Source organism: Chiloscyllium punctatum, chromosome 1 (assembly GCF_047496795.1).
Source record: "Chiloscyllium punctatum isolate Juve2018m chromosome 1, sChiPun1.3, whole genome shotgun sequence".
NCBI lineage: Eukaryota > Metazoa > Chordata > Chondrichthyes > Orectolobiformes > Hemiscylliidae > Chiloscyllium > Chiloscyllium punctatum.
In genome coordinates this window covers 31,097,762-31,112,140 of record NC_092739.1, presented here as the reverse complement: position 1 = coordinate 31,112,140, position 14,379 = coordinate 31,097,762, and the positions used below count along the sequence as shown (strand labels likewise).

Genomic DNA, 14,379 nt, shown 5'->3' with positions numbered 1-14,379 from the left:
ACTGTTCAAGATGAAAGGAAATTTGCTTTAATCCTTGTGCAACCTATTAGGCTTTTGGAGTTTCTGCTGCATAGGTTCCCCATGCAAAATTCTATGGACTACAGATATATTAAACTGTACCAGGCAAGTGCCTGATTAATGGAATCGCCCTTTGAAGGGCCTCTGTTATAACAGAGTCTGCATCCTCAGACTGAAAAAGAAATTCTCCAGCTAGGCCAGGTGTGACTACACTTATCCTTTATTCATAATGCACATTTGAGAGTTGAAAGAGGATGGAAGACAACACAAATCACATCTGAGTGGCAAGCTCATCCTCTTAAAGGCTTGGTGTGTCTCCAAGATTATGTTCCTTTCTGCCTTGCCCTCCCTGCTAACTCTAGCAACTCCAAGGTTTAACAAACCCCTAATCAACTCCACCTCTCACTTTTACCACCAATTCTTAGGCCTATAACGTAGACATGCCAATCATTGTAATGTACTGTGCCCATCAGAGCCAGGAACCCTCCTCTTATGTCCAATTATCCCCTATTTCTGTCAAATTGCCCTAATCATAAATATTGCCCCTTCCACATTCAAAAATGCTGCCTCAAATCCACAACTTTCCCACCATAGTAGTGGTCGCTGATAACTCTCTTGACCTTCACGAAACAGACTCTCAGGATTGACCGTAGCTCATTTTTCTGCCTGACTTGAAAAGACAGCTATGACTGATGAGTAGTCAGTTCCAATTCTTCACTTTGCAGCTTCCTAACTGCTTTAACTCTAAATCAAAAGCAAAAATACCACTGATCATGGAAATCTGAAATAAAAATCAAAAAGTGCTAGAGAAACTCAGGAGCATGGCAGTATCTATAGAGACAGAGAAAGAGTTTGCATTGATTCCAGAACATTCTGAACTGAAAGGAACTGGATTTTTGAAAAAATATATACTAGTGACAGTGGGAGGAGGAGCAAAGACAAAAGTAATGGTGGAAATGGAATGATAGACACATAAAACAGGTGTAAATATTAGCCGCAAAAAAAGGAGAAAATGAATCAGCTCTGCTAAGATCAAAGCCAACAACACAAACAAAAGCAAAAGCAAAATACTGCAGTTGCTGGAAATTGTAAATAAAAACACTGCTAAAGAGGCTCAGCAGGTCTGGCAACATGTATTGACAGAGAAATAGTTAATGTTTTAATCCAGTGTGACTCATCTTCAGATAAAGATACTGTCGAGGATGAGTGTGCACGCAAAGGTGTCATGGAACTTAGGCCCTTTACAGTCTGTAGGACTCCATACTAAGTGGAAAAAGTGCTATATTGAGATACTATAGCAGACCAAGGATGGAAATGTTAGCAAGAAAGCAAATGGTTCTTTGAAATGGCACATAAATGGAAGGGCAAGGTCACATCTACAAAGGAGAAAAGTTTTCTAATATGTAGTCACCCAGTCTGTATTAGGTCTCATCAATATAAAGGAGTCTTCACTGTGAGCAGTGAATGCTGTAGCCAAGATTAAATGCAGTACAAGTAAAACACTGTTCCAACTGAAAGTTAAAAATCACAACACCAGGTTATAGTCCAACAGGTTTAATTGGAAGCACACTAGCTTTCGGAGCGAAGCTCCTTCATTTGGTATTGTGTGATTTTTAACTTTGTACACCCCAGTCCAACACCGGCATCTCCAAATCATGTCAACTGAAAGTAACATTCAGGGCCTTGGATGATAAGGTGGGAGATGAATGGGCAACTGTTGCAACTTCTGCAATCACATGGGAAGATGCTAAGGAGGAAGGGAAGTGGTGTTAGGAGTGAAAGAAGAGTTGGTCAGGTGTCTCAGAAGGAATGGTCTCTGTGGCAAGCTGACATTGGAGGGGAAAGATAGATGTGGTGTTAAGCTCCTCCTCTCTATCAATAGCATTAAAAAAAAACTTTCCAGACTCATACCAGACTTGAAACATCAACTTCCCCCACCGCTACTAGTCCTCTGACTGATTGTACTGGGTCTGTAGGACTGACTGTGGCCCCAGTTTAGACCGTAATGATATAAAACCAGACTGTTCCAAGAGGTCTACTAACCATACACAAGCCTTTGGGCGGAGATCAGATGCTGTGGAGGACCTGCGTGACAACAACCCTTAACTGAGTACTACTCCCCATAGATTTTGAACAGTGGTCGTTATGAGCCAGTGTGTTTGTGATCAGTGTAGCATGTTGCCATATAGCAACATCTCCAAACCCTTTGACTGATCAATGCTGGCAAATCATGACAAGGTCAGCTTTGTACTTGCACTAAAAAGCGATGCAAAGATGCAATAAATAAAGTAAGCATTAAATTTGACTGTACTAAGTTAGCATAAGAGCACCAAGATGACCCTTCATGAAAGGTGTCAGTGCACTCCAAAATGAAGTGGTGGAGGTAGAACTGTATTGAGAGTTGGAAATGCATTATGATATGGTGAGACTGGTACATTTACGATGGCAACCTTTGTGGATGAACAATGCAGGTGGTCATTGTCCCTGGAGCTTGTCCTAAGATGTTGGAATGTTGCCCAGGGTTGAGACGAAAATAACTATGGGTCAAGCTAGAGCTGCTAGCAACCTGCTCAGACCTTCATGTTGGGAAGTATTACAATCTAGCTTCCCTATCATTACCTTGAAAAACAGCAAATTTCATATCAGTGAGACATTAGGTAATTAGGTGAGATGTCAAGACATGCAAATAGGCCTATTGATACTCACTTACAAGATTCTCAGCTCACCTTTGATTATGGATGGGAACCATCAGAGTCAGTGCTCACATTGAGGCAGAAGATTGAAATTTTGAGCACTGCTCAAATTCCAGTATAGTCTAAATTGATATTAGATTCCCTACAGCATGGAAACAGTCCCTTCGTTCCAACAAATCCACACCAACACTCCGAAGAGTAACCACCCAGACTCATTCCCCTACCCGATATTTACTCCCAACTGATGCACCTAACACTTTGGGCAATTTAGCATGGCCAAATCACCTGACCTACACATCATTTGGATTATGGGAGGAAACCCATGCAGACACGGGGAGAAAATGCAAACGCCACACAGACAGTTGCCTGAGACAGGGGAATCGAACCAGAGTTCCTGGTGCTGTGAGGCAGCAGTACTAACCACTGAGCCACCGTGCCACCCAAGAATCGCTAAGGACTCACTGAAATCGATCTGGCCAATATCTTTGCTGCTTGTGAAATGTTGGGTGTAAGCCTAATCTTTCCTCCTATCTAAAATCCCTCATTTCTTGCATCATTCTAGTAAATCTCCTTTGCACTCTTTCCCAGGGCTTTAAACATCCTTCCTTGAAGGTGGCCAGGCAAGTTGAAACAATTGTTAAGGTGGCTTACAGAATCTTTGGGTTTATAAATAAAGGCACATAGTATAAAAGCAAAGTGATTCTACACCTCTACAAATCATTGCGCAGACCAGATTTTGTGCTCAATTCTGTGCACTACACGAAAATTATCATTCTACTCAAGATAAGCCTCATTACATTTTTGAATACAAGGTGAAGTTGCAATATGGCAAAGTATAAAATATTCCAAAAACGTTGGGGTTATAAAAGCATGTGATGCAACTACGTATAATTATAACAATTGTAAAGCATACACACAACTATCAATGTTTCGCATTTATTTAACTTTCCTGCAACAACAGATAACAGTGTATGTATTTAAAACTGTAGCTGTAATTAGACATTTACATTTTTATATATACATAAAAAAGGTTTCAGGCTATGTAATCAGTGCTTATTGCTCGACTTTATCACAGCTTTAGGCTTATCCCAACTTTCTTCAGCCTGGAGACACTGTATCTGTTATTTTACTTTAAAACAAATATCTGCATACAGTACATGTTAAGATGGACATAGTTACCACCCCACTACTCATTGCCTTCCAAAGCAATTTACCTGCATTCTCAATGGCCACTTCATGGCAGTATTGCACAGACAGTATTGAATAGAAATAAAAGAATTACATTTTTGTATCAACTTTCCCTTGTTCAGTTATTTAAAGTTATAGGCTGTTTATATTCCTGTCTATTTTCCTACGTTCAGTGGTCACCTGTGGCTCCAAGTGGGATAGAAGTAAGTTACAATCCTTATTTGGGTCACAAATTAGTAAAAATCAAGGAGGCAATAGTGATATTGAATACTCTTTTCTTAGTCAGACATGTGAATTCTAATTACAATAAATAAAATTTACACTCACAGCAGGGCTATTACATATTGCAAGTAAACACATCACACTGTAGACAAACTGACAGATACAGGAAGCAACACTGGGCTACATTAAGTAGAGTAGTTACAAAACAGTGAATTGTGTGCCCCAAAGACGTTCAAAAGAACAAGCTGCCAAGATGAAATCATTGAAAATTAACAGGCATTGACATACAATTCATCTATATTTTAATGGGAAAATATGAAGACCACGTAAAAATACTTTGGCAAGTGATGGGCAACAATACATGGAGCTGTTTCATTTGTGCAGCAAATATGACCTTCTCATTACAGGTTATGCATCAAAACAGAGTAGACCAAGAAGAGGTAGCAGAAATAAGAGAATATAAACCTTCAGCTTGGTTCATATATCCAAAATGTCCGTTCATGATGGAACCTAAGCCGTCCTAGATATAGTTGAAACATTAATTTTCAAACCACTTTTATTCAATGTATATTCTAAAATCAGATGATGGATAATGTTACTGCTGTATTTCATGTTTTAATATACATTTTAAAAACTCTGTAGAATAGGTGAAACACCCAAAACTCAGTGAAATGTGATGTCAGAAATGTTGTCACCTATCACAAATGCAGTATTTTTAAATGGGATTTGCAGAGCACTGATCAAAGTAAAAAAAATTGTGCACCTAAAAACGTGCTGTTTCATTCATGTTTTAAATAACAGTACTTCATTTCTCAATTGTGAATTATGACAATAGCACGTTCTAAGATACACAATCGATTTGTACCTCAACAACTCCACAATCTGTAATTAAGTTTGAAAAGACTAAAAGGTGATAATTATGTAGTCACTGAGCACTACTTGACAAGATGATTAAACTTCATGCTGACTGATTTTGTGAAGGATTTGCATGCAAGGGTTACTGGGATTTGTGCCCAACCTATTTTAGAAAATCTTGAATGGTGAAAAAGCACGTTCAATCCTTTAGTATTCAACAGATCGTACCACCCTGTTTTTCATCAGAAGGAAAATATTCAACATCAACAAGTAAAACATCTTTGTATGGGTCCAATAATTGACTAGACCGCCATCACAATTGGATTAGTGTATTATTCAATGTAGTCCTAGCTAACATAATCTTCTGTCAACACCAAAACAAACAAAAAAAAATCAAACTTAATGAATTTTACCCAAGTATCAAACCCTTCATCGTTTTGCATTTTTTTTAAAAAGTGGGGCACACAACACACTTAAATCGCAAAACAATTTATAAAAATCCATAATAAAATGTTCCAAGAATTAAGGCCCTTATAGTTTCAGTGCCAAAGTAATTTGTGCAGAAATGCCAACAATCAGATATACAATATTGCATTTTAAATTGTGCTCATCGGTCCTTTAGTCAGCACATGGATTTTTAGGCAAAACGAGGTTAAATGGTGAAAAACGTTAACAGTTATTTTCCTAAATGCTGTCAGTAGTGTGTTACACAGGTGGTATTATACCAACAGTATAGTTAACTGTTAAATATATTCCAGTATTAGAGGATAGACAAGATTATTCATTTCACTTTCTTTTCATGTTTGACGTGACCATTCTTCCGATGTTTACCATTTGCTATTCCATTGTAGCAGTGTCCATTACTTTTACTGTGCACTAATTTAGATGAAAACCTTTTGGCAATCAACTTTACTATCCACAATACTACCTTGAATGCAACAAAAAAGCTCAATGAAACAAGCAGAACTGCATCCAATAAGAAGTACTGATAGAACCGGATATTATAAACAGCAGCACGAAGATGTTCTGCTCCACTGTAACGAAGAATGTAGTTAATCCAGTAAACAGTTCGGCTCACAGGATGCTCGGGCTGGTCTCTATGAATCTGAGATAACTGTTCAGCACGTTGCTTGTAACTAAGAACAAAAATAGAAAAAACATTTGGCATCAAGAGGTTTGACAGCCATTAAAATGTATAATATCAGTGAAAACTTGCAATTATCTAACCAATACTTGAAATATATCGGGGCTACTTCACTCCCAAATGCCATTCCAATCTCTTAGGAAAATTAATCTCAGCAACGACCAGAGGGAAGTTGTAAATAGAAACAACAACCTGGGATCATCCAAGTCCAAAATTGGAGGTGTTGGGGACAGCGAAGAGGTTTACCTCAGATTACAACAGGATCTGGACCAGATGGGCCAATGGGCTGATAAGTGGCAATGGAGTTTAATTCAGATAAGTGCGACGTGCTGCATTTTGGGAAAGCAAATCTTAGCAGGACTTATACAATTAATGGTAAGGTCCTAGGGAGTGTTGCTGAACAAAGAGACCTTGGAGTGCAGGTTCATAGCTCCTTGAAAGTGGAGTCGTAGGTATATAGGATAGTGAAGGATGAGTTTGGTATGCTTTCCTTTATTAGTCAGAGTATTGACTACAGATTTTGGGTGGTCATGATGCAGCTGTACAGGATATTGGTTAGGCCACTTTTGGAATATTGCGTGCAATTCTGGTCCCATTCCTATCGGAAAGATGTTGTGAAACTTAAAAGGTTCAGAAAAGATTTACAAGGATGTTGCCAGGGTTGAAGGATTTAACCTATACAGAAAGGCTACGGCTGTTTTCCCTGCAGCGCGAAGGCTGAGGTGTGACCTTATAGAGGTTTACAAAATCATGAGGGGCATGTATAGTCTTTTCCCTGGGGTGGGGGAGTCCACAACTAAAGGGCATAGGTTTAAGGTGAGAGAGGAAAGATATAAAAGAGACCCAAGAGTCAACTTTTTCATGATTAGAATGGTGCTGGAAAAGCACAGCAGTTCAGGCAGCATCAGAGGAGCAGGAAAATCGACGTTTCGGGCAAAAGCCATTCACCAGGAATAGCCTTTTCATGCAGGGGATGGCACATGTATGGAATGAGCTGCCAGAGGAAGTGGTGGAGGCTAGGGCAATTGCAACATTTAAAAGGTATCTGGATGGGAATATGAATAGGAAGGATTTGGAGGGATATGTGCCAAATACTGGCAGGTGGGACGAGATTGGGTTGGAATGTTTGGTCGGCATGGACAAGTTGGACCAAAGGGTCCGTTTCTGTGCTGTACATCTATATGACTCTAAGTCAGAGAGTGTGCTGCTAGAAAAAAAGAAACTGAAAGAGGATGGAGTTGGAAGAAGAGGGCTGAAAAGGAGAGCAGAATGCTGTGAAGGCCAAGTCATTGAGTTTATTTAAGACAGAGATAGTTAGGTTCTTGATTAGTAAGGGGATCAAGGGGTATGGGGAGAAGGCAGGTGAAGAGGGTTGAGAAAAATACCAGCCATGATCAAAAAGTGGAGCAAACTCAAATGGGACAAATGGCCTAGTTCTACTCCTACATGTTACTGTCGTATGGTTAAGTTGATTCTTAATGAATAGGGGAATCAAGGGTTTCAGGAAAAGGACAAGAAAGTGGATACGAGGCATGCCGGATTAGCCATGATCCTATCAAGTCACAAAGCAGGCCACTCCTTTTCCTAGCTCTTATGGTTTTATCACTTGATTACTATTTTTGAGTTCCTGTAAAGAGTAATACATATACTTGGTGGAAAGCAGACAATATTTGACTAACTTGGAATCCATTTTTTCATCCTTTCCCCACAGAAAAGCAAGGACAGGAATGCTGAAAAGTAATACTTTTAGTTTTGAACCGCCATACATTATAGAACTCAGAATTTTTTTTATTGAACTGTTCAACTTATTTTCTAAAATCATGTTAACCATTGATGTTTATGCTTTGAAATAATATTTTACTTGGCACAATAGGATAGATTAACAGGCATAAAGGCTCTCGAATGCAAACTGGCATGTTTCAAGATTTAAATTTACATTTAGTTTTTGAAATGCACAAGTCATAAAAGTACAATGTTTGGGTATCTAGTCTGTCTCAGAATTCAAACCAAAATGTGCTGTTTACTAACACAAGGGTGGTATGGTTCAATTCCAACTTTGGGCGATTGCCTGTCTGGAATTTGCATGTTCTCCCAATGTCTGTGCAGCTTTCCGCCAGGTGCTCTAGTTTCCTCCCACAGTCCAAAGACATGCAGGTTAGGTAGATTAGCAATGGTAAACGTCTGGTTACAGGGATAGAATGGTGGTGGAGTGCTCTTCGGAGGGTTGGTGCAGATGCAATGGGCCAAATAGCCTTTTTCTGCACTGTAGGGATTATAAGAACCAAATTTCTCAATTCATTTCTAGACAAATGTCAATCAAGTTGCTAAAATATATTGATCTTGTTGAACATCATCTCCTCCCTGGGAAATGCATTGCAAGCATTCATCATTCTTAGTACAGTAAATTTCAATCATCTCAGTGTACTAGAACCTTCCGATGAAAGAGTTCCACATATCCATCCTTGTGAGGAAAGAGCATCCTGATTTCATTCAAATGCCATAGCTCTAATCTTACATCCCTTGCTTCAGGATTGCTCCAGAGCAAATGGCCCCACTATATTTATTTTATCGAATTACTTTTACAACTTTAAATACATGGATCAATCATTTGTGTGCCTAAGTTTAAGGTAGGACACTACCTTTGTGCAACCCATCCCCATCATGCTGCTATTCAATATGCAGCATTATTCTGGTGAAAGAGCACTTTTACACCTTGCAACTTGCGTGAAAATCACTTTCAAACTCTTCAAACATGCAATCAAATATTTTAGAAAAATTATAAAAACGTGTTCTATTTTGCATACTTTTAAAAAAAGACATTTGTAAATTCTGTTATGACTAACTTTAAAATCTCCATACACTTTCTTGTTCACCTTTTCTTTTACAGGAACAAAAGCCAGCTGTATCTTTTAAAAATATATACTGGCAAGAAAAATCATCCCCTTACCGTGGATCAGTAATCACTGTCAACATTGCATTATATAGATCATGCTCTGTCATTGTTTTCCAGTTTAATGAGATGCCCATGCCTTTGGCATGCACACGGGTCATTGTATCATAGTGGTCACCAAAAAGAGGGATCCCAACTACAGGTACACCATGATATATTGCTTCAAAGATACCATTCAGACCACCATGGCTTAGAAATCCTCTGATGTTTGGATGACCTATTGTCACACAAATAAATCTATTAGTTGTCAGTGTGATATAATTCAAAAGTAAATATTTTCAAAAACAATACAATATATCCAACTTAACATACATAACACTTGGTGCAAACACCACAAAACTATTTAACAAAATGTATGTTTTCTTCAGGAAAAGAAATCCAAACAAAATAAAACAAAATAAAAAGAGACTTGTCCAAAATCTGAACAAGCCATCTGTAACAGAAATGGTGCAGATTGATCAATACACATTGTTTATTCCAGGATTGCACTGTATAGGCTAATAACTCAATGCAATTTTAAAAGCCTTCCCAAAGTCTCATTGTGCTTCGCACGCTTTCTGTCTCTCAAAACAAATCACTGGCCGAGTTATTCATCATTTGCCTATCACCTCTTCACCTGGCCTGACGTGAAACTTTGGTAAGGTTCCAGTGAAGTGCCTCGAATGGTTTACTATGTTAAAAGTTCTGTATAAATACAACTTTTTGCTGGTATGGGGGTGGGCAAAAAAAAGAGACTTTGAGATTTCATATTTAAATGGATTAGTTTCTCCAATTTCAGAAGAAAAAAATATCCTACTAAATTGTTGCATATTAACTTTATTAAAGAAATTGAATTCTTGGCAATATCACAAAGTATGCTAGGCTAGGTAGAATTTAGATTATTGAAGGAACCTATGGAAATCTGGCACACCACTGAAAATTCAGCCAGAAAATTCAGAAGAGAAAAAGGATCTAAGTGAACAGGAGAAATTGATGTCCTATCGATTCAGGGCACCTATGCTGTGATTGTTGCACCAAAGTGGGAGCGTGCAGAACCAGCTTGCCCTCCCCCACCCCGCTTAGTAATGAGAAGATTAGTCTTTATTGACATTAGCTTCATTGATGCAGATCACAATTCCAAAAAGGTGCTACAGAAAACAGTAAGAATCATTTATCTGTCTTTAACAGCACTATCAATGTAAGAGCCCTTAGGTATGTGCTCATCGTTACCAAATAGTTTTGGTAAGGGTCTGTTCCATTCATCCAACATGTATCAAAGGTTGGAGTGTAACATTGAGAGAGGCAGAGGTTGGAAGGAAAAGAGGAATTCTGCTATCCTGTCAGCCTTGATGCAATTATTCCCTAGATATTAACTTTGTATGTCCTGTAATCCAAAATAATTGATCGCTGTCTCTTAATGCCAAGACTAACTATATGTAGGTCATACATTCTATGAAAATCCATGCCTACTTTCCCTACAGAATTACCTACAGAAAAATACCCACACTGCTGTAAATATTGGCTGTGAATTTATTGTTAAAAGGAATTTCAATGTGGAATGCTGAACTGAGAAATCACATTGCACATTACATCTTTTATCTCACATTACATACAATTCATTGTAACCTTGAGGCTAGAAATAACCCACAAGATTTCTGAAAAAAATTCACAACATAATTTGATGGAATTGTTCTAAGTAAGGGCTTAAAAATGAAACATACCACATGTTTTAAAAACGTTTACTGTATTGACGAGTCTTTTAATGCCTTATTCAAGGTTCTCAACAAAACGCAGAGCTGTGACAATAATCACCAACCTGGAGGTGCAGGAAATTCTTTATAAGTCCATATGGTTTGGAATTTAGTTTTTAAAAACCTGACTGAAGAATTGTTTGCGTCCCAAAGGCAGGAAGGTATAGACAGTCGAGGTGGTAATGAATATTGTCTTGATTCACATACTGCCCATGCCCTTAAATATGGTAACGGTTTTGGACTTGGAAGGTGTCACTGAAGCTACCTTGATTACTTGCTGCAACATGAACAGTCCATACTGTAGCCAATGCATGCAAATGATGGAGTTGGTAAATGTTTAACCTGGTAGGTCAACTGCCAGACTTGTTTGAGGACTGCACCCAACTTTGAGTGTTGTAGTTGCAAAGGAAGAGAACATTCCATTCAGATCTCAAATTGTGTTATGTACATCTTGCATAGGCTTTAGGAAGTCAAGTGTGCCATTTGTTGTAGAATACCCATTAATGTAGTAGTAATGACATACATGGATACGATTGGTCCAGTTTCTGGTCAATGGTTGCCCTCAGACGTTGATGTGGAATTTGGCAATGATATTGTTATCTGAGACTTTGCAAATTGAATGGAATGATGCAACGGTCAACAAACAAACCAGTTGTAATAGAGAAAAGGATTTTAAAATCAAGCAAAAGTAATTGGGCTTAGATACATTTGGAATTTAATAGCCTGACCAATAAATCCAAAACACCTGGATATATGGACATGTTTGAAGATGTACCACACAATAGGCTTGTCAGGGCAATTGACATATATGGAATTAGAGGAAAGCGACATTGCAGATAGAAAATACTTGCTTTGCAACAGAAAGCAGAGAGCAATATTAAATCTTTTTTTCCAGAACTGAAGGAAATAGACAGTGAAGCTATCAAGGAGTCAACATCAGGATACTTGTTTTTGTGATTTCTATTAATATCTTGGTGTACTAGGCATAATTTGAACATGGTCAAAAGATGTGGTGCTGGAAAAAGCACAGCAGGACAGGCAGCATCTGAGGAGGAGTGTTAACATTCCGGGCATAAGTCCTTCATCAGGAATTCCTGCGCTTTTCCAGCACTACACTTTTTGACTCTGGTCGCCAGCATCTGCAGTCTTCACTTTTTCCTCCTCATAATTTGAACATTTTGAGGTAACAAAAGTTTTTTTTCTTCCATTCTTGTACGGGATATCTGTTTCAATGGCAAGGCTTATATTTGTTTCCCTGGAAATGACTGCCCTCTGAAATGGCCTTGAGAGCTAATTAAGTATCAAACACTGTGCGCCTGGAGTCATGTACACCAAGTTGGGCCAGTTAAAGACAGCAGATTTCCCTTCCTAAAGACATGTATGAACAAGAAGAGTTTTTACAACAATTGAAAATGACTACATAGGTGCAATTAGACTAGCTTTTACTTTTGTTTTAAAATGATTGAATTCGAATTTCACCACCTGCCATGGTTGGATTTGAATCCATCTCCCCTTTAGAGTGGTTTACTATTCCAGAACATTACCACTACAGTACCGTTAAATGGGCAGACATATGATAGATGCAATTTAACATAGAAACATGGAGTGGCGTATTTTAGTGATAAGAAAAGGACAGACAATACAAACTAAATGGCACAATTTTAAAGGGATTTCAGGAAGACAATCATTCACAGGTTTATCTGAACACCTTATTGAAAACCCACCAGAATCCTTGACTTTTATAAATGAATGCATACAATAAAAAAGGAAGCAACTTTTTGATAAACTAATAAATCACTATATCAACACCCAGTTGGTGCACTGCATCAAATTCTCAGCACCACAGTTTTGACTGTTAAGGTCTTGGAGAGTACACACATGGATTTTTACTGGATAGTACCAGGGTAATAGGACTTCAACTATGTGAAGAGATTAGAGAAGCTGACCTTGCTCTTAACAGAGAGAAAGTTACAATAAGATCAGATAAAGCTGTAGAAATTCATAAAGAGCTCTAACAGAATAAACTACTAGAAACTCTTTGGAATTTAAGGGCCAGTAACAGATTCAAGATTCATTGGGAAAGCAGTAATATGAAATAAAGAACATATCTCATTAGAAAACTTGTACACACTGCCTGAAAGGATGCGAAAACATTAGTAAATACTTTCCAAAAGAAATTGGATATATAAACAGTCTTTGCTGTAACAAATTTCTGTAACATCTTACATAAGCATTGGCTGTTCCAAAGCTCCTCAAAGCCAAAGAAGTGCTTTAGAAGTGAAATAGTTAAAAAGTGTAGAAAGAGGCCTTTATCCCAATAAGGGCAACACCAGCATTTATGTCCTATATGAATCTCTCCCAAATACCCAGCCTTTTCCTGATTCACTCACCAAGTAAATCATTTTGGGGCATCCATTCCACAAGCTTTGTATTATTTCCCAAATTGACAGGCTTCTTTCCAGAATACCTAGAAAAACAAATGATATGAATTTGCCGTACTGCATACAAAGGAAAATTCTTGTACTTGCAATGAAAAGAAAACTTCAAAGAATTTCACATTTGTATCTTAGTGAACTCAGTCTTTCCATTTATTGATAAGCTCATTTTTGTGTATTTGCATATCAGTAATAATACCACACATTCAATCTTTCTCTCCACAATTTAGTGTGCAAAAACTTAACTATTTAAACAAGTATCTGCACCTATCAGCATGCACTGCACCTTGTAGAAAATCTGTGCCAGCCATCTAGCTTCTCTTTAGATGAGATACAAGGTTCTTCAACAGTCAATGGGCATACTCATCCTGGACCCTACATCCAAGTATGTATCATGGAACTCAGATTTACAGCATCTGCCGTTCTTTCGGTTTTTTATCAGCAAGGCACGAGATTCATATCATCAGACTTGGTGTCAGCTTCACTTTTTCACAACTTGATAGTTTCCTGCATTTACAATGCCATTGAAAATCTGCACACTTGTGGCAAGTCATTTTGCACAGACACAGGCAGATATTGTATGCATTTATATGGTACTTTTACTACTGACTTAGAGCTAGGATCTTGTCTGTCTTAGCCTACTTTTTAGCACACAAGGTGTTCAGTCCAAGTTAAAGGCAGGCAAACTGTCTTGTCAATAAAAACCTTGTGTACTAAAAACACTATTGGCAGAAGCCTAATCACAATTGGAACACAACAGTACAGTTTGCTCATATGCAATTAGCAAACTCGCATACTTCAGAGATTTTTATTGAGCCATTATGCCAACCTCCTTGGGAAGCCTCCATACTATCCTGTGAGGGCATGTCATTCAACTAGATTATCAAGGCTCAGGCATCTCTTCAACATCGCTATGTGATCAAACTTTTCCCAACAGATTATGTTTGACAGAGCTAAAATGTCAGATGCCACGCCTGCCTTCCTTCCTTCCTTCCTTCCTTCCTTTTGGCCTTGCTTTTACTGGGAAGGAACAGGAAGAGAAGATAGTAGGGACAAAAATTTCAAGCCCAGCTACAACATAATCTCCAGAGGTGCCATGCAATCTCCAGAGGGAAGCAGGACATATTTACCAAGGAGAGAAAGA

The 14,379-nt window shown here is 38.3% G+C and overlaps 1 protein-coding gene across 1 annotated transcript in view; it reads right to left on the bottom strand.

Annotated features, from left to right (window-relative positions):
- Positions 1-3,633: 3,633 nt before the first annotated feature.
- Positions 3,634-14,379, bottom strand: part of ugt8 (UDP glycosyltransferase 8) — a 77,526-nt gene continuing 66,780 nt past the window's right edge. Inside the window, exons 4-6 of the mRNA XM_072587404.1 lie at positions 13,191-13,267; positions 9,068-9,287; positions 3,634-6,112 (exon numbers count right to left, since the gene is read on the bottom strand). Coding sequence (XP_072443505.1) covers positions 5,758-6,112; positions 9,068-9,287; positions 13,191-13,267 — 652 coding nt within the window. The 3' untranslated portion in view covers positions 3,634-5,757. The remainder of the gene's footprint in view (positions 6,113-9,067; positions 9,288-13,190; positions 13,268-14,379) is intronic.